The sequence below is a fragment of the Drosophila yakuba genome, chromosome 3L, assembly GCF_016746365.2.
Source record: "Drosophila yakuba strain Tai18E2 chromosome 3L, Prin_Dyak_Tai18E2_2.1, whole genome shotgun sequence".
Lineage (NCBI taxonomy): Eukaryota > Metazoa > Arthropoda > Insecta > Diptera > Drosophilidae > Drosophila > Drosophila yakuba.
This window is the reverse complement of record NC_052529.2, coordinates 17,706,484-17,733,230: the sequence shown is the minus strand read 5'-3', so window position 1 is coordinate 17,733,230 and position 26,747 is coordinate 17,706,484. Positions and strand designations below refer to the sequence as shown.

Below are 26,747 nucleotides of genomic sequence, written 5' to 3'. Positions count from 1 at the left end.
TCTTCTATTCGCCGACATCTTCCTCTTTGGTTTTTGGGGCCTTGGGGCCAAACACTTTCTTTTATTGGACTTTCTTCGCATTCTTCTTCCATGCCTTGCCATTTTTTCTGTTTTATCAAAGTAGCGCACATTGCACATCTTATTCACCGCCCCCTGCCACGCCCCCCAAGGCCCTGGGGTTACGTTTCGGCTTTTGTTTTGCATCTGACAATTTACTTTTCGCATGGCTTTTTCCACCACGGAGGCCAGCGAAAAAAAAGAGGTGAGAGATAAAGATGCCGACATTACGCGCTTTGCATTTTCCATTTTCCACTTTACATTTTTCCCTCTATCAGTGCGATGTGTTTTTTATTTCTGTGTTAATTATTAGCTTCCGCTTCGAAGGGAACACGCTGCAGTGATTCCTCTTCTGGGGCAGAGCCATTACACTTGGCTAATGTCTGTATTAGCCAACTTGCAACAAGTTGCACGAGCTTACACTGGAATGCGAGTGTGTTTCCAGGTACCCAAGTTGGTGGTCAGGGAAAAGGCCGCTCAAAGGAAATGCCATTTTACCGACTTACTTACACTTATGACGGAAAGCTTTGGATATAGCCATTGTTTTGAAAGTGTGATTCAAACGATTTTATTATTCTTTTAAATGGTTTTTTAGTAGACATAAAAGTTAATACTCGTATATCTTTTGATCAGAGGCTTTCCGGTATAATTTAAAACTTTACATTTAATTAAGCAAATGATTTGATTTTATTACCTTTGTTGAACATCGTAATTTAAATGTATTTTGTTGTTACCATTGAAAATGGCAATCATAGACAGCGTAGGTTTTATTTTTTTTTAAGTTTATAATCATTTAAATTTGATTACTTATAATATAAATGGTATATTGGAATTCCTTTAAACTAAACTTTATTTCTTTACCAATGCATTGACACTGAAAGTATTTTTCGAAAGGTATTTTTTCACCACTTGCTCCTCAAAACAACAGACAACCATGACTAATGTTTCTTTGACCGTAAAAACTCAGAGTCGGCAATATAAAGCGAATTCCTAACCCTTTTCTGATCTGCTTCTTCTGAGTAGAGAAATTGCAGGAGAAGAACTTGTAGATACGTTGATGTATCTGGCGAACATCTTCACTCCTTTGGTCATTTGTAATGTGCGACAGATTTTGTGTTTTTTCCTCGTAGAAGGCAATTTCCACAGTCGCGGGCAATTTGGATTTGCATTTGGTGATCGCCGGACCAAAATGGACCGAGCAGATACGTTCGTTGAGCTTAACAGTAAAACCAATCGGCAGCCAAGAATGGTATCTAATAGATACATGGCTGAGCTCGGCATTTACAGCTATCAATCATAATTAAGTGAATGATAATCAAAATGGACAGCATTATGAAAGCTGCATCTTTGTGAGTTTCTGAGTTTCCGAGTCTCTGGTTCTCTGGATATCTGAGTTCCAGAGTTTCTCAGTTTCGGTCTCGGTCTCGGTCTTGGTTCTCTATTATTATGGATAATGATAAAGAGCCGCAGATCGAGCGGATCGGAGAGTCTTCTGGGCTCATTCTGCAGTTCGTTCCGTCTTCATCTTCAGCAGCACCGTTATGCAGGTCAGCCCTCTTTTCTTCTTCCCCAACCAACCCAAGATGCAGATGCATCCGCAGCAGCAGCAGCAGCAGCAGCAGCAGCAGCAGTGCAGCTCAACCTCATCTCGTATGCAAACGCAGCGCATTCCTGTAGCGATACGAATGTATCTTGTATCTACCATTGACATGCCAACTGCCTGGCTGCCTGACTGCCTGCTTGGCAAATTTAGCACGCTATGATCAAAAGGCTGGCTGGCTGGCTGGTTGGCTTGCATTGTAGCTTTCATTTTGCCAGGTGACAGCCAACTATGAGTGGTTACAAGGCCCCCAGTTTCGCAGCCTCAGTCTTTCTCCATTCTCCACTGGCAGGCACATTAATTTATTAGTTGCACTTGCTTGTTGCACTGTAAGAGATACGCACACGTTGAGATACTTTTTGCTGCAGCACCACATCACAACAGCACCACAGCTCCACAGCTCCACAGCTCCATAGGTACACGGCTATAGCTCCGCAGATCCATTGCTCCACCGCAGGTCCGTTGGCGTTTGTCGGTTGACGGTTGTAACCGTGGCTGGCTAGTTGTCGCCTATCAAATTACCCAACTCCGCTGCTCAATTTCAAACCGTTCAAACCGGCAGTCGGCGGCCAGAGGCCGGAGCAACCAAGTGGAGTCGCCTTCTGGGAGAGGATGCCTCCACCACTGGGTCTTGCCCAAACGGGAGGATTGAGTCCAGCGAATTGAGGTTTACGCGTTGGCGCTAATCGTGTTTTATTGCCACTTGCTGCTCCAAGCGGGATATTTTTATGAGTTCGAATTTATGAATTTCCTGCATAAATGTAACTTCCCTGCACATTTGTGGCTTTGTTGGCATCCTAAAAAATATTTATTTTAGTTGGTGAAATGCATTTGGAAGTACAGTTATAGGAGTTTTAAGTCTTTCGGATTTTCGTCTAATCATCAGTCGAACGCAGTTTAGCTTTCTAATGAGTATTTTTCTCATTAATTCATGAGCACTTTATGAGCTGTACAATGATTTAAGACTTAGGAGTCCAGCGACCAGCCTCCTACTTCTCCTGGCAACTCTGATTTGAAGGCCTTCTCACCTCACATTTTATTTGAGTTTCACAGCAATTCGCTGCGCATAAACCTGTCACAATCGGTGGCATCCTCATCTACATCCACATCCATCCTCGTTGGCGTCGTCGTCATCATCATGATGTGTCCTATGGCCAAATGCAGCCAATTGGGATGCGGACTACTTTGTTGCGCCTGCCCATCATCCATCCTGGCCATATCCATATGCGAGAGCAGTCAAACTCGATATTGCCCGCCTATGTAAAAAATGTCTAGGGCGAGGGATTCGCTCATTAATTTTCGCGGCCATCCTGGGGTCCGGTTTTTCGGAACCGCAGTCTATGGACTCTATGGAGACTATGGAGCTGGTGGATGACGTTGATTGAAGATGCGGTCGTGTTATGGGTGCCTGAGAAACTTGGAAACTCGGCCTGCTTCTGCCTTCGCCTTTTTGCCAGAAACGATTAATAAAAGTGTGCAAAAGTTGGGTTCCGTTCCACGAAGTTGCGAGTTTTCCCACTTTTCCTATGCTCTGCGATCTTTGAACTCAATTAGCGTTGTCTGGCCAGGAATCTCCAGGAGACTACCCTACCACAAATGACACATATTGGTCGGGGCTTGTATCTTGCATCTTGTGGCATAAATTTCCATTTCAAATGCCACGCCCATCGCACACGCTTTTAGCCCATGAAGAAACTTTTGCTTTTCGGCTGTGCCCCATGATGATGATGATGATGATAAACTTCGATGACTTCATGATGATAGGGATATGGGAACGGGTGGCTGCAGTTAGAAAGCGCATTTTTTGAAAGCCACCCCCACCCACTCAGTCAGACACACCGTAATTGAAGCCTGCCATCGGTTTGTACCCTTTTTGCACCATTTTGCTATTTGCTATTTGCGGTTTGCCAAGCCACCAAGCCACTTAACCACCACCACCAGCCACCACAACCAGTGCTCCCTCCAAAAACAATCCGCACTCGCAGTTGACCAACTCAATTTTCTTTGGCAAACCAAAATCCAAAAAGGAGTTTTGCGGCTTTGTCCATTTGGTGTGCTGCGTATCGTGGCCAATTTGTTATTTTAATGATTTCGATGGAATCTTCGCACATAATTGAGCCGGAGTCCTCCTTCGAGGAACTTCTGTTTCTGGGAAAGTACGTGGTAGCTGTGCAACTATCTGACAAATGGCCGGACAAACGCTGGCCAACTCCAGTGCATATCGCTCTGACACAACCCACAACTTTCTGAAGTTCCAGCAATGCTAAAACAATATTTATCCATACTGCGGCGGCAAGCACTTGTAATATCCGCTGGCAAGAGGCCTTTCCAATGGGTTGATACCCACTACGAGTGTATCGATGGGTGGCTGTCTGATTTGAGCCGAGTTTGGGTTCAAGGAGTTTTCGCCTCCAGCTGCGGATTCCAATACGTTTTTCCCCATTTGCGCTGTCTTTTTCTTCGGTTTCGGTTTTCCTGGCCATGGAAATTGACACTCCACCACCGGCTTGTTGTGTGTTGTGTTGTGCCTCGTTGTCGTCGTCTCTTATTAAAAATTGTGTCAAGTTGTCAGCGGCAACTGCAACAGCAGCCACATCGGTTGTCAGTGTGCCAGTGTTGGCGGTGGATGGCCTACAAAAAACCGAAAACAAATACGAAAAACAAAAAAACCTGACCACACTGGCTGTAAGTGGAGTTGATGGAGTCAAATGCACTTCGAATTTTCCACAGCTCACCGAAGAAAGGAAAATGAACATGTTTTCAACTCTGATTTGTATTGCTTTTGTTTGTTGAAGAGCTTTGATTGCAAGATGAGCAGCTGCGGAATTTCAGGTTAAATTTCAAGTTGATTGATAGATTTAGAGTTCGAATTGATTTTATTTTGAAGTTTAGATTGTACACATTTTTGTACATTTAAATGTATTTTCTTCATTTGGTGTAACAATGATGCAAAGAATGCTTGTTTTGGACAATAATCAACTAATATTTTGATACACATTAAAATTTCACATTTCCATAACAATTTCAAATAGATTTTTCTTATATCTTTTGGAAACTGCTTTCGGCCTATCTTTCGTATTATTTGTGGACCCTATCTCATCGTCCGCCTGCTGCCATTAATTTTAATCGCAGATGAGCAATCATAGATCTACAAATTAATTGCACTTTCTAAAGAAAACTGTGGGCAAAACAAAGAAAGCAATCCGGTAATTTGGCGATGAGCCATAAATTCGAAAATCAAAACTCGATTTGCGGTCGAGAGCAACTTTGACCCCCAAAAAGGTCTGTGGGCCAAACGTTAATTCGGCAATTTCTATGCTCGCCTGCAATTAATGGGAAAGATGGAGAGAGGCCTTCCTCCTTCAGACGAACAGTCGAACATGCAACCAGCGTCTTTTAACCCACTCAAAACTCGAATCTCAATCACTCCAGACACTCACTCACGACAGGTGAATGCAATCAACGATCGAAATAATGTTTGAAAATTGTATTTTGAATGGCAAATCCACAATGCGAAGCGCTTAAAATACTCCCATTTTTTGTGGCTTACGTATTTATTGCCTGCTGATTTTTGTGGAGCAGCCAACAACTTTTACTCCAGATTTCCAGGGTGTTGCAGTTGTCTCAAATTTATGTCTCAGTTCGTAGAAAGTGCTCTGTGGAGCGGGCAGGCGGCCAGAGGTAGTATCTTCTGTAGTGTAAAATGTTTTCAGGTCCTGATACACGGGTAGCATTTTTCTGGGTGGCATTTGGAGGACATTTAAATTGCTAATTCGTGGGCGTGGTGGCCCCTCTTGCAAAGGTCCTGTGCTGCAACTTTTGCTGCCGCTGCTGATGCTGCTGCTGTTGCTGTTGCATTTATTTATGCTTTCTTGTTGTGCTTATAAATTGTAATTCCCTGTCCCCAACTTGAAATGCGCAAAAAGTTGCCTTTTCCCCGTTTGGGGCGGGGTGCATAATTTGTTTGGTCTAGAGTAGAGAGGAGTAGAGCTTGCTCCTTGGCATCGACGGGGCTTGCTTTATGGCAGCCACTGTGTTATAAAATTGTTAACAAATGGCCTGGCTTATCGTCGGGCATGATGCTTATGCCCCTTGTAATGGAGATTTTCTGGCCTTTAGTTGGCCCAGAAATAAATGTGAATTTGAGTAGTAGTCTGCTCAGTCAACAGCATACATATTTCAGAATGCAGCATTAGCATTTGCTTTGTGCAAATTATTTATTGAAATAAGTTGGTGACAAAAGTAAGTTACCATTCTATCTCTTAGGATGTTAATAATTCAAGGCTCTTAAGGAAATGAAGTCGATGCTTGAATTCAAAGTCATTAAATTAGTGTTGTTTGTGTATATGCCATTGGGCTAAAGTAAGTCACTTTGATTTCTCCCCGATTCTGACGGATCCAACTTATTTCGAATTAAAAGCCACACAAATTGAGCCAATAATCTGGTTCGTCTAACTGTCCGGCCAACGAGAGCGAATCGAAAACCACAAAGTTGCGATTGGGTATTTCTTCGTTCAGATTCTTTTGAAAAGTGCATTTGGGTATTAAATTTATAGACCATAAATGCTAAAAGGCCTGCATACCCTCTCGTCAGTCTTATAAATTATTTATCAATTCGATGTAGCAAAAGGCAGCAGCAGCGCCAATTGAATTAGCCATCAAGATGCCAAAAAACAAAAAAATTCTGGATATAAAAAAAACAAAAACAAAGAAAAATGTGATTTAAATGCAATTGGTTTTCCTCGCCGCTGTTGTGTTGCAGTTTTTTTTGTACAATTACACGACCTAGAAAGCCAAAGCAGCAGAAAGTTGCTAGAGAGCTACAGAAGAAAGCCAAAGACTGAGTCTTTTGGCCAAAAACTCCGCGAGACAAAGACACAAATTCGATGGCCAGGATCGAGAGGAAGATGAAGATGAAGTTCGGCGGGGGCCAAGTGGAATGAAAGATGTTGGAAGTATCTCATAGGTTGTTCGGGTCTTTGTAATGCAAATAGCTGCAGTTGTTCCAACCGGTGGGCCTTTCCAGGGGATTCCCCCTCACTTGTAGTAAAGACATTTGCAATTAGTTTGCCAAATGCTGTGAGATCTTAATTTGGTCGTGAGTCTTTTCGCTGTGCGAGATGCCAATGGAGTTGGGCATTTCCCCGGCATCGTCCTACACATTTTTTTTTAGTTCCCCTTAAGTGTCAGGTTTGTTTTATCCGAACTTGATGTAGTTGGTTTTTGGCAGTCGGCCTAATGACTATTTACACTCTCACTCTTTCTTCGTTGGGGAAAAAAGAAATGGAAAGTGCAGCCCTCATTAGTATATCAATGTCTTGTAGCAACACGATCTGCATGATCTCAAGGGTCCCATTTGAGGGGTATTCCCGGAGTTAGAGGGGCATTTATATGTATTTATGTAAAATAGCCTTTCTTACGTTTTGCCAAGACATCGTGTAGCTGGATGTTGGTTGATGGTCATGTTTATGGGCTATCTGTGTCAACAAATATAATGGGAAAAATAAGATGTTATCTTCGGATTTTCCCACTTTAATGTTTGCTTTTATAGGTATGCAGAATCTTATTTAGGACACCTAGTAAGTAAATAAATCTTATCTGAAAATCATCTTCTGGCTAACTACCTTACTCGGCAAACGTACAAAATATCCTCCGTCTCATTTGCTGATGATCTTCCTGGGATTCTACTGCTGAGTCTCCATTCCGTAATTGAATAGCATGCGGCGAGATAAATGCCTCGCCAAATGGCCAATTCTGGATGCTCAAGTCATGGCCATAAATTGCGAATCTTTCAATGAATTATGGAATGGGCACAGTGGGTATTCACTACCCAGATACAAAATACATGGATATCTGCCCGCGTTCTTTGGTTAATTGAAGAGACTTTTCGACTTCTATTTTTAGTCCGGCTTTTTCCCTTTCTTTGGTCGGCTTTGATGCTCTTTGTTTTGCCTATTGTGTTGTGAATACGACCCTTTGCCGGATTTCACTTTTTATTTCGCATTTCTGGGATTCTGCTTTATGGTCTCCGGTGATGACCAATCAAAGAGAAATAATTTTCGCCGGCTAGCCAAATAAATTACAGTTATTAGTGGGTGAGATTTTTGTGGCGTCCACACGCCCATTTATCCACCATAATTGCTAGTAAAAGTTTTAATAAATCATCGCAGAAACCGAAAAAGAAAACCCTTTCCCAAAACAAAAACAAGCTGGTTAGAAAGCCCGACAAGATTGGCGGCTTCCCTGCTTTCTTCTGCCAGCCGGATTGTATTGGACTGGATTGGATTGGATTGTCGGCGCATTGTTCGATTTTCCTAATCATATATGAGTGCATATCTCTGCCCCTTTCTTGGCTTTCTGCATCACTGCTTTCATTTGCATTCGATAGCAGATATGCAACTTCCGTTGCACTGAGCAAAAATGTCAATATTACCATTTGGAATAATGCTTTGTTGAGATACAAACACTTACATTTGGTAAGTTCGAAAAAAGGTAAAATATATCATAAACGAATTAGTTATTTTAGAAAAACGCTGATAGTCAAAGTGAGCTAGATCATGAACCTAGATAAGGTATCTACGTAACGACTCATTCGTTTTCTCTGAGTGATTGCAACTTGCTACCAGTTTTCCACAGCATCATCATCATCACCATTGTCTTTGTCTTTGGGTTATCATCGTTTCACCGAAAGCCTTTCCTTCTGAGCCATCTGAAATTAGCATAACTTTGGGCGTCTAATGTCTTTGCTCTAACGGTCAGCTCCAATCATCGCTCTGCCGGCATGTGTTTGTGTTAACAAGCAATTGATAAAACAAAGCGGTAAATGTTTAACCAAAACATGTTCGGATGATAGGGGCGTTCTCCTCTTTTCCTCCCAAAAACCTGTGTTTGTTGTGTTTGAGCTGGAGTTACGGGATAAAAGAGTTCTTGATGTACGAGCTGTTGACTTCTCGATTAGAGAGTTGATGAGTCTTGAGTAGCCTCGGGGAAATTTGTGAAAACTGGTGAGGTTGAATCGCCTTTATAAGCAGAGCACTCCGTTAAAGAGGAGTTCTACAAAAGCTAAGGTGGGTTTGCTTTTCTTGAATGTCTTTGTTAACTCTTTATTCACAAATCATTGATTTGTTGTAGCTGTCATTTTGCACTTTCAATTAGACGATCTAAATGTCAAATTTTCATGCTTGACTTCGCCGCATTTCCCACCCGCCAACTTTCTTGACTTTGTTGAATAAGCCCACACACACGGATCCACAGAGAGACCTCGCTAAGTGCACTTTTCCATGCTTCTTCAGGTTGTCAGTCATCGGCTGACCAAGTCACGCCTTCTTCCGCTGTCCACATGTTTCTATATGTGTATATAGGGAAAATCGGCGGCAGCTGCCGATGTCTGTTAAATTGTTAGACAACAAATTTCACGCTCTTTCACGAGCCGTAGGAGGGTTTTCCTTTGTCTTTGATTTGGCACCGCCTTCGTATATTTTCTCTTTTTTTTTCGTTATAATTTCTAGAAATCCACATTAACTGCAATTCACTTTTTCAACATTATTTTTCATGTTTTTCATTCGTTACATACTTGGCTGCCAAGGCTGTGATTATATGCTCTATGACTTGTGAAATTGTTAGTGTCATTGCTTTTGCAACGAGGCACGAGTCGAACTTGGTTATAAGAAGAAAATGCCATCGAAAGTTGGGTCGAAAGTGATCGAATTGGTCTGCTTACCATGGATAGTTTGGAAGAAAAGGTCAGATGCAAAGTTTCGAGAACTGCGAACTAACTAACCGAACAAATCGTGTGCAGTGTTTAGGTTAAGTGAAATTATCTAGGCAATTTGGCGATATTATAAATCCATTTAGTGAACTAGTTTTTCATGATAATTTGGTTATTTTTATATGCTAATAGTGAATACTTTGTTCTAGTAATTTAATTCAATTTAATATGCAAAAATTGCTTCTTAAGATGGTTCTGTGCATATTCTCGCTCTGTTGCGCTTGTATTTCTTGTATATTATATCATCTAAATTTATAAAGCTATCTTAGTTAGGTTTTTGAGAAGCGCAAAGAGAGGCCAATTTGTTATATATTTATATATATGTATAGTACTATAATATTTAAAGTACAATACCGCTTTTAACCCAGTATACCCCTGACTTTGCTCAGCATAAAACTGCAGTTAAATTTTTGTTGGGCTCTCTGTGTGTTGCATATGGCAAGGCTATAATTAATTATTATGAGTGGTGGTCTTTCCGAAGCTTTGGCTCATGCCAAGCCTCTGGGCCTCATCATCCTCCCCGATAATTAGCCGAGTTGGAAGCGTGAAAAAGTCGTGTGTTGGTGGTTGCATCACCGGAGTTGGGAGGATGCGGGGAAACCGGAGAGATTTGCAACTCATGCGAAGAAGATCGCAGCCGGATTGAGACATGACCTAGCCATAGCACTAACTTACGAACTAACGGTGCCTTGCCCTCCATAATTAAGCACAATCGGTTTGTCTATACAAATCAAACAAAATAGATTTCGGTCTTTAGCCCCATTTGCAGTTCTAAGTCGATTGTGTTTCGCAAAGAAAGCGTGTAAATTCAACTGGCAGCGAAAGTTTTTCCCCAGCTTGTATTATTATTTGTATGCAAATTAGCAAAGAAACGAAGCCCAATTCTTTTGTTGGCAATGTAACAATTATGCTTTCATCTTTCGATTGTTGCCAAAAACAAATGCCGGATAAAAACGCACAAATCTATTTAACAATGTGCTAATTACACGCGGTCACAGTGCTAGATCCAAACCGTGGCATTCTCCATAGTCTGCTCTCCCTCTGCGGTAACCGTAAACAAATCTTCGCTTAATCGTTAATTTATGATATTCCTAGCGGTAACCGACAGCCGGCAATCAAGACCCAACCCCGAGCTTGACGCTCCGCTGACCAAGCGTCATCATCTTCTGGGTATTCTCTTCAGCACTGACCATCATGGGTAGCTCATAAAGTTCTCCCGATGAGCGCCGTTGTCTTGAGCAGCATTGATTCGATTTTATGACCTTTCGATGCCCATTAACATGCTGGATGCCCGAGCATTGAATCGTAATTAATGATCACTTTTCACTTTGTGGTTTTCAGTTCACTATTTTCATGGGCTTGAAGCTGGGTGTAGCAGGTGTTGTATGTGTGGAGAAATAAATGCGTACATTAATTAACTGCATGCCCTCTTCGGAAGCCAGTCGTATAATCTTTTATTTGGACAAGAAAGTGCTGTGTAGTACACAAGATTAGCCATCGCCTAAGCTTAAACCGTTGAGAAGCGCGGAGAGAGGCGCTGTATTCTTTATGCTCTTTAGCTGGGAGAGTGTCTTTTGGTTTAATCAAATCCAACATCCATGGGAACCACCTCTTGGGACTGGCAATGAAAGGCTAGGATCCTAACTTTCCCCGGCAGACGGACCCAAGGCTAATCCAACTCATTCTCAAATTCCACCAACATTCCCAGTGCGTCAAACATAATCACATCCATTCACAGCCTTTACTTAAAACGGCATCAAACGATGCTAACCGCACAAGCGCAGTTCGATTAATCTGCAGATCAATTGATCCAGCAAACAAACAATTAAAGTCTTCATTAGACTGGTCGGGGTCTTTGCAACCCATTTAGGTGCGGATATGTGACTGCCATTTTAATTAGGCACACGACCGGCATAGAACCAGTGACTCAACCACCCATGGCCAAGTGAAACATTTTCATTTAGTTTAATTCTTTTCTCATTTCAGGTAAGTCCAGGCCACAGAGAATCTATCTACGCCAACTCAACCTGTTTCCGTGTGCTGGGTAAGTAAGTTGCTCAACCTGTCGATGATGTTGGTCGGTAGTTGGGACGCTGGAGGATACAAGCTGGGCTTTGTGTGTCGTATTGCATCGATAGCCGATCGCACTATGGCCATAAATTATGTCGTTGTTTGCGCAGAGTCTCTCAGGCCGACTCAAACGCGAAGTCATTCCGGCATTCACTAGCAATCATCATTGTTAGGTGCACATCAAACTTTATAGGTCAGTAGTGGCTACAAATTGCCATCCATTCCGATGCCTGGCTGCCCAAATCATGGCCGATCCTCCAGTCAGATGCCCTCCATCTTCATCGCTGTCTCACCAACTGCCGTTTTTCGTCTTGACTGTATCTAATAAGGCTTGACCAGTTCCCTTGTCCATGTCATCAAAAAGCAGAAAACAAAACGATATGCTGCCCAAACAAACTGACCCACTCAACAATTGCATTGAAAGTTTCGGTTGCTTTCCAGCCTGTTCCCTTCCCCTTCTTATCCTCCGGCTTATGACAATCGATTTGCAATGGAAAGCCGAAGACCTCGCGGCGCTCCATTTATAACAAGTGGCCAGCTTTGGCCAACTACCCAAGTCAGTACCCCTTTACAGACACAAAACAGTTGAAATATAATCTTATAATCAGCCACAGAACCTATGTTGTTGCATGATATCTAAGTCTAGGGGCTTTCAAATCCATAGATTTAAAACACTATGATATAATTCTTTTCTTTTATATTACATAAGATCAAAAGAGCCCTGCACAACACACTTAGCTAGACATTTTGAGAAGCGCAGAGAGAGGCCCTAGAAGTAATTCTTGGTTGTTGATGGATATGACTAAGCGAAACCATTTGAACAAAATTAGCTTAAAATCATAAAATAGCCAAAAAATAACTAGTAGCTTCTCTAAAGTACTTTCATATGTTTTCTAATAAACGCACAGTTTTTTCTCTGTGTGGCTCTGAACTTTTTGTGGCTCCTACTGCCTTCGATAGCTTCGTGTTGTTGCTGTTGTCATTGTCGTTGTCATCGCTTGTTGCTTTGTTGTTATAGTTTGAGAGTCAAGTTGTTCCAATAATTCTGCATTTGACATTCAACGGGGTTTACTTCGGTTCTTCTAGTTTTTGTTAGCTTAGCCCGAAACGGTTTCCGTCTTTTTTTTTTTTCGTTGTCCAGAGATGTCTCTGTCCCGACGACTTAGCCCATTGTCTTGGAAAATATGTATCTAGCTTGACAGGCGCTCGCCGCCTTTCCCCTTTCTACATTTCCCCTTCGAACTGTGTTGTTTTTGGTGGTCATTGCTAATTAAGGCAAAGATTGGGCCTTATTTTGGAAAGGACTTATTATGTCAACGATCTTGAGCCCTGATATTTATTGGAGTATATTTAGTTAATAGTGAAAATAATGAAATAATAAATGCTATTAATATGACTGCCTAGTTGTTAAATGACAAGTTAAGAACAAGGGTTCGCAAATTATATCACTACAAAGAAAAGTGAGAAACCGTAGTTTTACCCTGCCAAAATAGCCCTTTAATATTTATTCAAAAACTAAAGTAAATGGAATTTGGATAATGAGAATAGTTTGCAAAATTTTCAGAAGAGCCTATCCACAAAGTTACTAGCGAAGAAAAGCCCTTAAAACTCTCTTCATTAGGAAGTGTAAAAATTTTTCTCAATAGCGTTGCAATTGTTTTTTGACAATTAGTAAGAAGAGAATTTTCTGAAAGTTTATATAGATGGATGCCTTACCTTGTTATCCTTGTTGACTCCTGCTCCTAGTTTCTGCTGGTAATATTCCTCCCGAGCGTTTGTGTTGAGACTGTCGATCAAGGCCGAGGCATTGACATGTGCATCGTAGACCATGCTATCATGCTGGCTGCTGTAGGTGGATGGCGTGGCTCCCGATCCTGCTGATCCTGCTGCCGCCGCCGACGATGAGGAAGCTGCTGCTGCTGCTGCCGCTGCTGCCAATGGGATATTGGCCTGCGGAGTACGGGTGTACAATTGCTCGATGGGCAGGGCAGGAGATGCAGAATTCGTGGTGGCCGAGGGAATAGATGCTGAGGACGGATTGGATGAGCCACCGCCTCCGATCGAGGGTGTCACCTTTTGCAGGGGCTTCGCTTGCTGCTGCTTCTGCTGGAAACTGTTGGTGGCCAATTTCTGCTTTTGAGTGGTGCTGCTGGCGGCGGCAGTGGTGCTGCTACTGGGTTTTGAGGCCGCTGCCGCATTGGCAGCTGCTGCACTCACGCTACTCGGACGCTGACCTCCTCGTTTCAGGGCGGCGGTGACCTTGTGGGCGAAGGGTCGCTTGGTGGCCCGATTCTTCAGCTTTCCCATGGTGGTCAACGTGCGCTGCTGACTGCCCGTATTCGCGGTGGTTGTGGTGGTGCCATCGGCATCGTCCGCTGCCGTTATGGCCGCTATGTTGTTGTTCGATCTGGCAGCTACGAATTGGTCATCGGGATCAGTGGAATCGGTGAGGGATTCATCACTGGTGGTCGCTGCCTCGGATTGGGTGGTCAGATTGGGGGAGGTGGTCTCGCCCTCCTCATCGGTGGCCTCCGACTCCGCTTCCTGCTGACTCACATCCGTGGTCGTAGGCATTTCCTTCATTATAGTGCTCATGGCAGCCTGCTCGTTCATCGTATTCTGCAGCTCCAGCAGCGTGGTTTCGTCTAGGATTAGGGTGGGATCCGTTTCAGCTTCGGTGGCTCCAGTGGGCACCTGTGTGCTCTGCTCGAGCGTCTCCTGATCCCGCTCCGTGTCCGCTTCTGTTTGCGATTCTTGGGTACTGGCGGTGCTAGTGGTGGTACTACTACTGCTCTTGGCGGAGGTAGATTCCTGCTGGTTGAACTGCTGCTCCTCAATGTCCAGGGATTCCTTGAGCCTGGCCACCCGCTCCACAATCCTGGCCAGCATATCCTTCTGCTGCTCGGGCAGATTCTTCGTATCCAACTCTAGCAACCGATCGTATTTACGGATATTCCTCTTTACGGTTTCAATATCCGCCCGGGTTTTGGCTGAAGTTAAGCCGGGCTTGGGATTGGGATTGGAGCGGGGCTGCTCCTGGAAGTAGGTCCGTGCGCGGCGGTTGCTGTAGCCCACCAGTTCGATGACACCCGGGTAATCCGCAGTGGAGGAGGCGACAGTGGATACCAACGCAATCAGGGCCAAAAAACCGCAGCTCCAGGCTGCATTTAACCGCACCATTTTGACCAAGATTGCTGAGTTTCGTTTTCTTCCGGTTTTGTGTTGGCTTGTACTGAGGATTTCTTATAGCGATTTTTCGTACTTTATTTTTTGGCGTTTTCTTCTTTCTATTTTTGTTACTTTTTGCACTCGCGATTCACGTTCGGTTTTTCTTGTATTTCTCGTATTTCACTCGCTCTCGTATTAGTGTCAACTAACAGTAACTCCAAATCTTCGGACACACAGAAAGACACACACGCGAAGTCCAGAGTCAGGAGGAGTCAGAGTCGCAGTTCTACCAACTTCTACCAACTGGCTTGACACTCTGCGTTTTGGCCACGATCCGCTGACTTCTAACGTCGGATTACAAATGTTCCAGGCCGTTGGACGGCAGCGTCTTTTAAAAATTTCCAAGCGGAAAACGCAGCGCAGACTTTTCTCCCATCTGGAGCTTCGCCATGGTAGCTTCTTTCACCAAGTTCATGGCCAGACCGGTTTGAAGCCAACATGTTGCGAGCTGCGATTGCGATTATATCGTCGTTGCAACCGGCGAGCGGCAAATTCGATCTAGACGAGGAAAAAATGTTTCTTTTTTTTCGCCGCCAAATCATCGTTCTCTTCGCCGTTAAATGTTGCCAGCTTTTGGCAGCGAATGTTGCCAGGGCCAGATTGACAAGCGAAGAGCACCAATTGCAACATGCTGCTGAGCCTAGCCATTAGGCCGGGCACACGCCTTCCCTAACGTATCTGGCGGATACGTATCTGCGAGATATACGAGCCCATGCTCTATTCAATTAGTCATTCCAGACACACGTTGGCCAAGCGAGGAATACGGCAATATACACTGAGAACCCAGTTACTCTATAACTGAAATTTGAAACCGGAGAACATTTTAATACCGGTGTCGATGTGTGCATCTATTCCGCAAACTTGTTTAATATTTCGAGAACAACAATGGATAAAACATTTCATAAATATAGGGAAAAATAATAAGTCATATTCATAAAAAAATTGAATACACAAGTTACCATTTTTACTGTTTTTCTACTTTTTTCTTGGTATAAGAACTTGTTCTTCATATTTATAAGTGTTGACAAGGTGTTATACATTTCTTAAATAAAATTTAGATTAAGCTAGATATTTTTTCTGTGTACGGCCTGATTCTTGAGCTGCTTTCGCTTCAATGTCAACTCGGCTCGTTTAGTCTGTCATCGATTTGGACTGGTACTAACAGAACCAGACGAGCTGACACCTAACACCTCGTGGCCAAAACCAGCTGAAAATTCTTGGTTTCTCTCTGGTTCAATTTAGCTAAATGCTTTCGCATTAAACATAATTTGTCGCGGCCTTCTTAATTGTAGAATGGGAAATATGTAGCTCTATCTTGAACACTCTCTCTTCCAGTATCATTTCTGTTTTCGTTTCTCGAGACCTTTCTCCCTCTGGGTGATCTATAGCGCCAATCGTGCTTAGAACATCTAATGAACTTCAGACAGCTCATCCATTTACATTTTACAGTGCTCTCATATTTATACACTGACAAAGGGTACTTTGGGTTCAACTTGGAACAATAATGTGTATCAATCCGTTGAAATGGGAAAATAACCTATTTAATTTGAAACAAACATTAAACAAAATATATAAAAATGGGTGTTGTAAGGCTATGCTTAATAATTTACAATCTCCATGGATTACTTTTAAAGTAACCGGATATTTTTTTATAAACTCCAAATAAATGATTAATAACTTTTCTTTCTTTAAAGTCTCAGTGAGCAATAATTGGCCGCATTTCCGAGATCGAATTTCTTTATTTCCATGGCATTTCAATTACGTTTCCCCAATTCCGAAGAGCATCTAATATGCCATTAAACATTCTTGCGAGTTGCCTTTCATTTTCCGAGCCAACTATTTGGCTGCGAACAATTTCCCTACCGCCTGGGAACTGCAATAAAACAATAACAAATGAACTAATAAGAAAACGTTGCCAACTGAAGCTCAAGTTCAGCGGAAAGGCTGTTTTGTGGAGCTTCCCATTTTTCACGTAGCCGCGCAATAAAAGAAACCGAGCGTTAATTAAAAAAATAGCCATAGATCAATGCACCTGATAGATGCGGGAAATATTTGTTCTGCAGTGTTGTGTTGTGTTGTGTTGCTAGTTGCCAGTTGCAAGTTGCTAGTTGCTGGTTGCAAGTGGCTGGCTGCTCTGGGGTTTGTGAATGTGTGTTGCCAGCGGCAATGTGGTGTAATTTGTGAGAAAGAGGCTGGACTCCTTAGCCCTTCTTAGTGCCCCCTAATGGAGAGGGAGCCCAGAGGCGTCTCAGAACCCAAAAAAAATAAGGTGGGGGGAATGGTAGAATGTTGACAAGGCTGCAGGCGCTTCCTTCATTAGCATGAAATGGCTGGAAATGGCTCGACTCTTTGGCTTTCGTCTCTGACACACATAAGGCGTTTATAATCGTAATGGTATAAACGCCGCAGTTGCTAACTCCTGCTGCAACTGTTGCTGCTGCAGTGAGTGGGTGCTGCTGCTGTTGCTGTTGTTGCGTGGCTGCAACTTTCTTCGCCTCCTATCTTTGGTGCATATGCAGCGGGCTCAGCACAGCAACAACATCAACGCAATGGCGGCGTCTGCATTCCTAGCTCGCTATAAAATATGCGACCGACGATCATCTAAGTACAACAGCAGCAGCAGCAGCAGCAACAGAACAGCAGCAGCGAGTGCAGCAGCAACACTGCAGCAACTGCCTCAGCAGCGCAGCAACTCTTGAACTTTACTGCGCCAGGAAAATGCTCTTGCCCTTTTTCCATGCCGTCTTCTTCTTATTTTACTGCAGGCAGCAACTGTTTAGCATGATCGGCACTGAACAAATTAGGGTCTGAGTTCCAGATATTCATCAATTGACTTACTTTTGAGCAAGTAAACATTTATATACTTGAATACCTAATATTTTATTATATGTTAATTTTTAATGGAAGAATGTTATATGTATTTATGACGGACATACATATATAAAGCTTAAGAAACAAGAGAATATCTTTTCAAAACACTTGGATAACAAGAAGTCTTTTTCAATAACTCTGTTTGAAATAGGCTTATTTTTTAAATGTTAGTGAATAATAAAACGGTAAGTTTCGAGTTTTAACCTCATGAAAATATGTTTTCTATTCCTTTAATGTATATAATTAAGTGCAGTGTGGCTCAAATGAGTGAAAGAGAGAGGAAGACGCAGCACGATGTTGCTGCTGCTGCTGCGGCTGCTGCTGCTCAAGTGCCAATAGCAATCTTCTTTTTTTCCAGCCGCGTTTTCCTCCTGCCGTTGTTGTAGTTTATTTCCCCTTGGCTTGATCTTTTGGACTTTGGCGGTAATTTTTCTGCGCAACTTTTTCCTTTTGCCCAAGACTTTATTGGCTCTGGGTTGCCTTCGCTTCGGCTTCGGGTTCGGTTTTCCTGGTTCTCTCTCTGTATTTCGGTGCCATTTTAGCGCTGCCCCCCTTATCTGCCAAAGTTTTGTCTTCATTTTTATTTTAATAGCGATCTTGATACCGCAGCTGCTGCTGCGACTCCTCCACTCTCGAAGCTGGTTTTTTGCGGTATCTTCTCTTTATCACATAATGATTTCAAATGGTGCGAAATTAATTTGAATTATTACTGTTATTAGCTGTTATTTGTGTAATGGTCAGTGCCTGATCGCAGCCCAAAAACACTTTTTGTGTCGCTGCCAATGTTGCAGACGTTGCAAGTTGCATTACGCCGTGCATTACGCAAGTTGCAGGTAACTAATTCCAGAAGACGAGCTCTTAAGGGGGGGGTAGGGTTTTAAAGGGAGAAAAAAACAGGTTTTTACAGATTTTTTTTTGGGCGTACGGTAAAAGTAAATTTATTTCTGATTATTGTACATTAAAGAGTAGTATTTGAACTATATTCTGTGAAATATTGGTTGAAAAATATTGAAAATTGACCGAATGGCAGCAATTCTTCGCAGGCGCCTCAGAAAAAATACATTTTGCGGTGCACGTCATACCTCAGCACTGGATAATCTGATATGAAATACCCAAAGTTTTTCCATCAATTTTTATGTCCCTCTAGGTATCCCTGTCGAGTTTTTCCATTTATTATAATTTTTGAACTTTTTACAAAACTTGAAAGTGAAAAAACCGATTTTTGGCTAAAGTTCATGACTATTGTTGTTAATAATAAACAAATTAAAATCAAAAACGAAAAAATCTCGACAGGGTTACCTCATAAATTATGTAAGGAAATACTGTAAAAAATTTGAGAACGATCGGTTGAATAGATTTTGAGATACAGAGTGCACCGACTCAAAAAACATCGATTTGAGAAAAACGTGTTTAAAGTTTTTGTTGCTGTCTTCCCCGCTGAGGGATTACTCAGGTAGTCGTTCGAGACCCGCCTACTTCCAAAGCTATATCTTTGTGAGTTTTGCTCCGATTGACTTCCTATTTACAGACAACAATCTTGAGTTACTATACTTTCATAATATGCAATTAAAAAAAATCACTTTTTTTGAACCCTCAAAACCCTACCCCCCCCTTAAATCACCGATAAGCCAGGAGAATTAACAATTTCAGAGGATACTATTACTACGGTGGGTCTGTGGGAAAGTTAATGAAGTTTTAACGTTCAGCTTGCGATACTTATTAGATTAAATAGTTTGTTATGTGATTTGATAAGTCATTTTTATATAAAAATTCATAAATATATTTTTATAATTTATCTGAGTGGTAAGGATATATTAGGATCGCCATAAACTATGCAATTAAATGTACATATATTAAATTCCTTTTAACTGGTTAGGTAATAATATATAAAGATCGGTATTTAAATTTCACTTCAAACTATCATACCCAATGATCTAAGTAGTACATATCCCACAGATAGGAGAAAAGTGACCCAGTTGATGACCAGTCTTGTTTGCATTTTCTTCCCGTGCAACCTTGGCAGCAATTACCAATTCTCGTTGGCCGCTCAAATGACACAGGCTTTGTTGTTCGGCTAGCTGGTTGGCCACATTTAAATTTATTAAAACTGCACCAGCCACTAACGGACGTTGTTTGGAATGTGCAACATGTTGCTGCTGCGCTGTTGCTGTTGCTGCTGCAAGTTGCTGCTGCGTTCAATGACCAAGGTGATCTGTGGTCCCTCGTTCCTCGTTCCGGCATCCTGAATGGCGCCTCGGCCATTTGCAATTTGCCATTTGAGCAATTTTAGCATCTCACCATTTAGCATGCAACCTGATGCCATTCGTCATTTGTTTAATTGTGCCCAAGCTGTGTGCAGCACTTCCTGCCATATCAGTTTAGTTATGTTTAGTTTATTTGAGTTCGGTTTAGCTGAACTAAGTTGAGTTGAGTTTTTCTTACCGTTTCTAATTGTTGGCCGGCACGAAGCGTTAGCTGCAATCTTTAGACTCGGACCCATTTAGTTTCAATTAATCAAGTTGTCGCTGCACGCGTCTATTAGCTGTTTATGACAAGTGTTCCCGGCCACGGCGACGGATCGAGGGAATATATACTCGTGTGTATCTGTATGTAGCAACTTAAAGTCGGCAGATCTTACGCCTCTGGGTGTCCGCCTGTCGCTCATTAGCGGCGCCCCCGAAGTCTCCGCTGATGTGGCTGCTCCTGCTGCAGCTGCTCCCCCTCCTCCTCCTTCTCCCCCTCCAGTCCATCAAGTGTTTGTTATTAAATATACGTGTGGCAGTTGCCGCTACTGCCTGCCGGGACTGGGAACTGTTCTTCTGCGGCTCTTAAGCTCGAGCTACAAGTTCGAATCGACATTGCCTTCATACATCACATTCGAAGGTTAAATGGGTTATTGTGCATTGCCTACAGAGAACTTTGTCTTTAAAGAGTATGTTTTTATATCATAATTTAGCAATCACTTCTCTATAACTATGAGATTATTTAAATGCATCCAATTGATTTTGCTTCAAAGACTCACTTTTAATATTTATATTCCCTCATCGACATATTTTAAAGGAATTAATTCATTGGCCTACCGTTAAATCTCCACCAAAATAATATTAAACACTAATTAAAACGTGACAGAATGTATCTTGCTTTACTACCTCAAGTCATGTTTTCAGCCAAATTAAATGCAACCAGAAAGGTGAGCACATATTAATTTTTCATTCCAGTAATTATGGGACTTCAGTTGCATGCCGTGGAACATTTTGGATTCCGGTTAATTTCTACTAACAAAGTATGAGTGCATAAATACATAAGTGGGTATCTGGTAGTCGGAATACTTAACCACATCACGATTGTTCTTTGTTTTTTCGGTATGTTTCGCAATGGGCAAGTTCTTTAATGTTCCACTTTGGGTTTATGTTCAGGTACCGTTGCATATGTGGGGGAAATGGCTAAAGGCCTTATACTTCTTTCTATATTTTCTTTTCGGTTAAAGATTGCGCCATTTCTGCGCCCAGCTGTCACAGGTTCGTTGACTCCCAGAGGCGCAGTTGGTGTTGAAACAATCATGTCCGAACCAGTGGCCAACTCTTGACGTGCCCATTGCATAATCCGCGCCATAAGAGCCACAAAGCTCTCCACATCTACATCTACATCCACATCCACATCCAGATACAGATCCAGATCCAAATCCGGGCAGACAGGCTTTACTGCGGTAATTACTATTGTCTGCTAAATTGATTTCGAAATGCTTAAGTCGGCAATTTTCGGTGGCTCAGGATGTGAAGATGTTTAGACTCAGTGGAGCAGTTGGTGTCCAGCAATTGTGGGTCAAATGCTGCAGCAGACGGATTACGGTGCAGATAGCCATTAAATGGCTTAAATGATCATCGCCTGGGTTTGGCAACTGTTCTAACTGTTTGTGAACTCACCAATTCGCTGATTTGTACCGTAGCCAAAGTTCAGATGCTCAAAATGAAGTAATCTTACTTGATCACTTTGCGGCTGAGCTATATTTTACCTGATTATATTACTTGGTTTAAGTTATGATACAGAAGGTTATCTAAGTTATTTGAGCACATAGAGATTTATGTTAAATTACTCTATACAGCTTAATGGGCCGTTCAATAAGAGTTGTCAGAGAAAATCCGTTCTTTAATGTCTGACGGTTTGTATCAATAACTTGTTTGCAGCTTCTCACTTTCGAGTAATTTTTAAAAGTCTCTGCGATTATACACCTGGAGCATAATCAATTAAGGTATATTAATTATGCCTTGCTAAGCCAGCGGAACTAAGCTGTGTTCTCAATCTTCGCAGATTTCTGGGTGTGCAAATTGGAGAGATTACATGAAACTCGAAATGCCACCGACTCTGAATTTCCTCCTCATCCAAGACAACTCAGTGGCAACTGGTTCGGCCTACTCATTTTTATTTCACTTATTTCCCGATTATGATGCTGGCGATTGGGATGCCGGCGTTCTGTTTTAACTCATGTGAAAGCGGAACTGGACAAACTAGAATTGATCCCTGGATATACTCCCATATGCACACGCACTAGATAAGCCAGATCTGCCTAAACCAGTTGCGGTTATCGGTACCTTATATCTCCGGATCCCCAGATACTCGTAAAACCAACACCCCCCACGAACTAATTGCGTCCCATTTCCATTTATCGCGATGCGTTGCCTGCAAATGAATTACGGCGGCCGAAAGCAAATTAAAATCGTGGCAAATGCTGCGAGTTCCCCTAATTCGCTACTCGACTCCTCAATCCTCAATCCTCGCCTTTCGCATTAAGTTTTTTAATTTACCGTCTGCCGAGGTAGCAAAATTCATGCCTTTTACCCTGCCAGTTTTCAGTGATGCCAGCTTTAAAAACGTTTAACTTTTTCTCTCCACGGTACACCTTGTGTATTACTAGAAAGAATTTGTAAAATATCATTTTGCTGTCTAAATCCAAATCTATTTCAACAATAGATCAAAAGACGTCCCTTAAGCTTAGTATAAGTACGTGCATTATTTTCAAAAATATATTTGTTTAAGAATATTTAAGGAACGTATGTACCTTGTACCTCGATTAGTTTACTTCCGCCAGCACTGAGTAATTCTTAGTTCTTGCGTGCCAGGCTTTTACTTATTTACCTTTTTTCTAGCCGGGGTCTCTGCCACTTGTTGCGCCCGTTGCCAAATGCAATTAAATCTGTGTCGTGTGTGCAACAATTGCACTTGGCAATTGCAACTGTGCCGCATAATTGTGCCAAATGAATTTGTAATTATGTATTTGGTTTGACTCTTGGTCATGCCATGCAATCTGAGCCGGTTCCAGTGCCACTTCCACGTCGCCCTGCTGTGTTTATAATGCCTTTTTTTTTTTGTGTTTTTGTGTTTTTGGTCATGTGAGTGACATCACAGTAGCAGCCACACAACACAAAGTCATTGTCAACAATGTCAGCCAGACCCACAAGACCAACAAGTCCAACAAGACCAGGCCAAAACAGCACGGAGCAGACCGGCAACTCTGTTCGAGCCATGACACCACACAAAAAGAAGGCTGACAAAATTTAATTAAAGCGCATGACGAAAAATTCTTTGGAAAAATTGTTTAGACGACATCCGATGAGCCAAGAAGATGCCAGGCACAAATACCTCTAATACCCTTACCGATGGCTAGGTGATAATGAAAATCAGTTAAAGTGACAGATTTAAAAGGTCACATAAAATTCTAAAAGATAAGATGTAAAAAATTTTTGTGTAAATGTATTTAAAGCAACTCTTTTAACATTCTAGAGTATTTGCAAATCTTCCTCAGTTAATGAAAAAAATAATATTTAGGTACGCAGTATTTAATAATCTGATATTTAATACAATAGTGAAAGTCAGTGGAGCCCTAAGGGCATCTCCGAAAACTATATGAAGACACTGCCGACACCTTCAAAGTTACACATTCCCAACTTTTTGTTCCAGCACGCTCTATTTATATTTTTTGTCAGACAAGCAAGTCTAAAGTTTCAAAGTCGCCGTAGACAAGATACTGGGGCAGGAAATGAGGGGAAGGTGGCATGTGGCACCAAACTGGGTATTTGGCAAAGTTTTCTTGAACTTCACACGGAGCCAATTAAATGGCGACACGTTACGGAACATCATCCTCGTCATTATGATCATCGTCGGAGCCTATTCCCAAGTGGCAATGGTGGATGGGAGATGGGAGATGGGAGATGGCAGCTATGGGTATTCGAAAATGGGTCAATGGTGGCTTAAATTGTGGCTGGATAAGGTTGAAAGCCAAGAGGTGTGGGCTTGACATTTGATCGCATCTGCCGATCCACTCGGCTGATTGACTGATGAATCTTTGCGGGCTTTTTGCGGTTTGATTTATGACGATCTCGATGCCAGGTTTCATTCAACTTTCTTTGATTTTCCATTTTGCATTTTGCGTGCTCAGTGCTCAGTTTTCCTTGACTCGCTTCTTGCGGCTGCTGTTTTGTTTTCATTGCCATGATATCATTATTGAGATGTACTGCCCCTAGCCCCTTGCCCCTTTGGAGGCTCTGCCGTCCTGGCAACAATTTGTCTAATGTGCCAATTTGGTCGCCCGCCCCCCAGTCTCGCCGTTCCTCCATCTATTTCCCAGTCTCCCAGTCTCATCTATCCGATTCCAATCAGCTGCTAGATATGGTTAGCAGCCAGCAGAGTGAGTGAAAAGTTTCAGTTTTTATTGCTACCCATGATGGGTGGGAAAGCGGCACTGATGGATCTAATAGTTGTGTGGAAAACATTTTATTTATTAATATTCATATAAAATATATAGTCTAATTATTTACGAATTTACAAATTATACCTATACCTATCTTTTGTTGTAAAATATTTAGTTTTCGCTGGATAGACTGAATATGAGATACGATATCTTAGTTATATAATCGCTCAAGATAGATGGGTTTATAATAACTATGCCTACACATACTGGATATCTTTTAGGCCAAACTTCCGTCGCGTATCCCTATCTCGATGGCTACATTCCGCGTAGACGGACCCATCTCCCCCAAAATCGCATCAATGACAAGACAAACCGAAACTGCGAGATCTGGGCGCTTAGGAGGCCCTATAATTTCCACACTCTTGCCGCCCGCGAAAATCTCGCTGGCCGCTCGCTCACTTGTCCCATTTATTTATTTTGTACTTTTCAGCCGTTTAAATTTAATTCACGATTCGCGCTGCCATCGAACGGCGACAAAGGAACGGAGAAAATTCCCTCGACGACGGATTGCAATTTTCCATCTATCTATCTCTATCTGGCTGGCTGGCTGGTTGGCTGCTTTTCCTTCTAACAAGCCAACGGACGCGACGGGCTTTTCTTTTGCTTACTTTCCGATTTAGCCAGCCAAAGTTGGAAAATCTCTGCGCTCGCGTACTTAACCGCAATAATTTTTGCTCATTTGAGTGTCGTGGAAATGAGTTAAAGTCGCGATACTCTGGCATTGCCACTTGGCATCGTCGCTTCTTCTTCTGCACGTGGAGAAATAGTTTGAAATATTCTTAATTTCGAAACTTACTTAAATAAGATGGCGTATTTGTTAGATTACAAGTTGATTAGAGGTGTTTTAGTTTTATTATCTGCATGAGGTGATTACGTTCGATATAAGTAGCTTTTGTAAAGACACATTTGTAGTACCGAAAGTAGCTCAATTTGGTTAACATTTTTCCCTGTGTATTTGTATACTGCCTAATGTAATGTGAGCATTACTTATTTCCATTTTTTGTTTCTTGTACGCCGCCTCCTAATTCATTAATTTCCCACAGAGTCGAGTGGTAGCTGCATCTGCAGTAGGCAGCTACAAAGTCAATTTCAAACGTGAAACCGTTGAAAGTTATCACCTTCGCGCGGGAGTTTGTGGGACCGAAATGAACCGCAATAAACTTGCGCAAATTGTCGCTGCTCTCTCTAATCATTGTCAGCCGTAATGAAGTTGTTCTCGGATTTGGTCTCCTTTTCCGGGTTTATACTGCTGTATTAGCGACTTTTCGGAGTGCTCAAGGCTGCTATTTACTTGTGTAATATCTTTATGACCCATATTAAATCGTAAATCCCCTCCTGGGTTCTGGTTACCCTGGCTACCCGTTTAGTGGTCATTCCCAGAGGTTATATGACCTCTATTACGCGGGTCTTAGTTTGTTTTATCCCTAGGTTATGAGTTTTGGAGAAAGACTATATTTTACATAATAAATGTGTTTCTTTTATTGTCAAACATCTTGTAAACTCCATATTCCATTAGTGTATAGTATATAAGGAAAGGTTCAAGTGCCCAATTAAACACTTAAGTTTTTACTCGTTTTATTCCTAAGAAATAAATTTCAAGATAGTAAAAGAAAAACCTTTAAATCCAAAAGTGATTAGTTAATATACATATTTGTTTTGGCATAATATATTTGTATGCTGTAAAAAATAGGTTGCAGCTTGTGTGTATTGCGAGTATTTAGCTAATCGGCTTTCGGCTTTTATTGAAAAGATAAACTTTTGGGTCTCCACACTCCATGCTGGAAGGCCACATATATTTGTTGGCCCAAATATTTTGGATATTCTCTGATAGGACTGCCGTAGAAGTATCGAAAAGGTGTCAGACGCCGTGACCCAGTGAGAAGGTGAAGTAAACTGGCCAACAGACTGGACCATCTTGGCCTTTTGTGCGGCCATAAGTCTTTTGTGTGGTGTCGACGCATTTGCATTTCTTTCAACCTTGTCGGTTATCAGTTTTGTAACTGTGAAGGAAAACGAGAACCTATGAGTGGAAGTAACACATTGTATTTACGTGTGTCGTTTGACCTGACCTCGACTTAGACTGGTTTATATGCAAATTAATTAATACAATTTCCAATCTCTAGTGTCATATTTGAACTTTCGTTATGCGTTGCATTCTCGGCGAGCGAACAATGGTCCCAAATGGCTTTATACAGAAGAAGATTTTACCAACTCTCTAAGCCCAATGAAAGTGATTTTCCTGACCCCGTTTTCAAAGAGGAGAAATACAGAAAAGACAATCTTTGGTGAAGAGCCAACGAAATTGGCTTGTAAAAATGTTTCGCATGTTTATCATATTTCTTGATTTTACTTTTCTACTTTTTCCTCTCCGGGCTTCTGTCCCTGTCAGTTTTCTATTTTCCAAGTTG

The 26,747-nt window shown here is 42.0% G+C and overlaps 2 protein-coding genes across 3 annotated transcripts in view; one reads left to right on the top strand and one right to left on the bottom strand.

Moving 5' to 3' along the window:
- LOC6534456 overlaps positions 1–16,504 on the bottom strand; it is a 28,500-nt gene extending 11,996 nt beyond the window's left edge. Inside the window, exon 1 of the mRNA XM_002095097.3 lies at positions 13,212–16,504. Coding sequence (XP_002095133.1) covers positions 13,212–14,675 — 1,464 coding nt within the window. The 5' untranslated portion in view covers positions 14,676–16,504. The remainder of the gene's footprint in view (positions 1–13,211) is intronic.
- The window catches only part of LOC6534451 (elongation factor-like GTPase 1), a 77,038-nt gene that overhangs the window by 15,153 nt on the left and 35,138 nt on the right, over positions 1–26,747 (top strand). Inside the window, exon 4 of one of the 2 annotated variants that reach the window (XM_039374669.1) lies at positions 11,412–12,050. The exons of the other annotated variant lie outside the window; for it this stretch is intronic. Within the exon in view, the coding sequence (XP_039230603.1) occupies positions 11,412–11,473 (62 nt within the window). The 3' untranslated portion in view covers positions 11,474–12,050. Of the gene's footprint in view, positions 1–11,411; positions 12,051–26,747 lie in introns of those variants that run through there. 2 annotated transcript variants of the gene reach the window in all.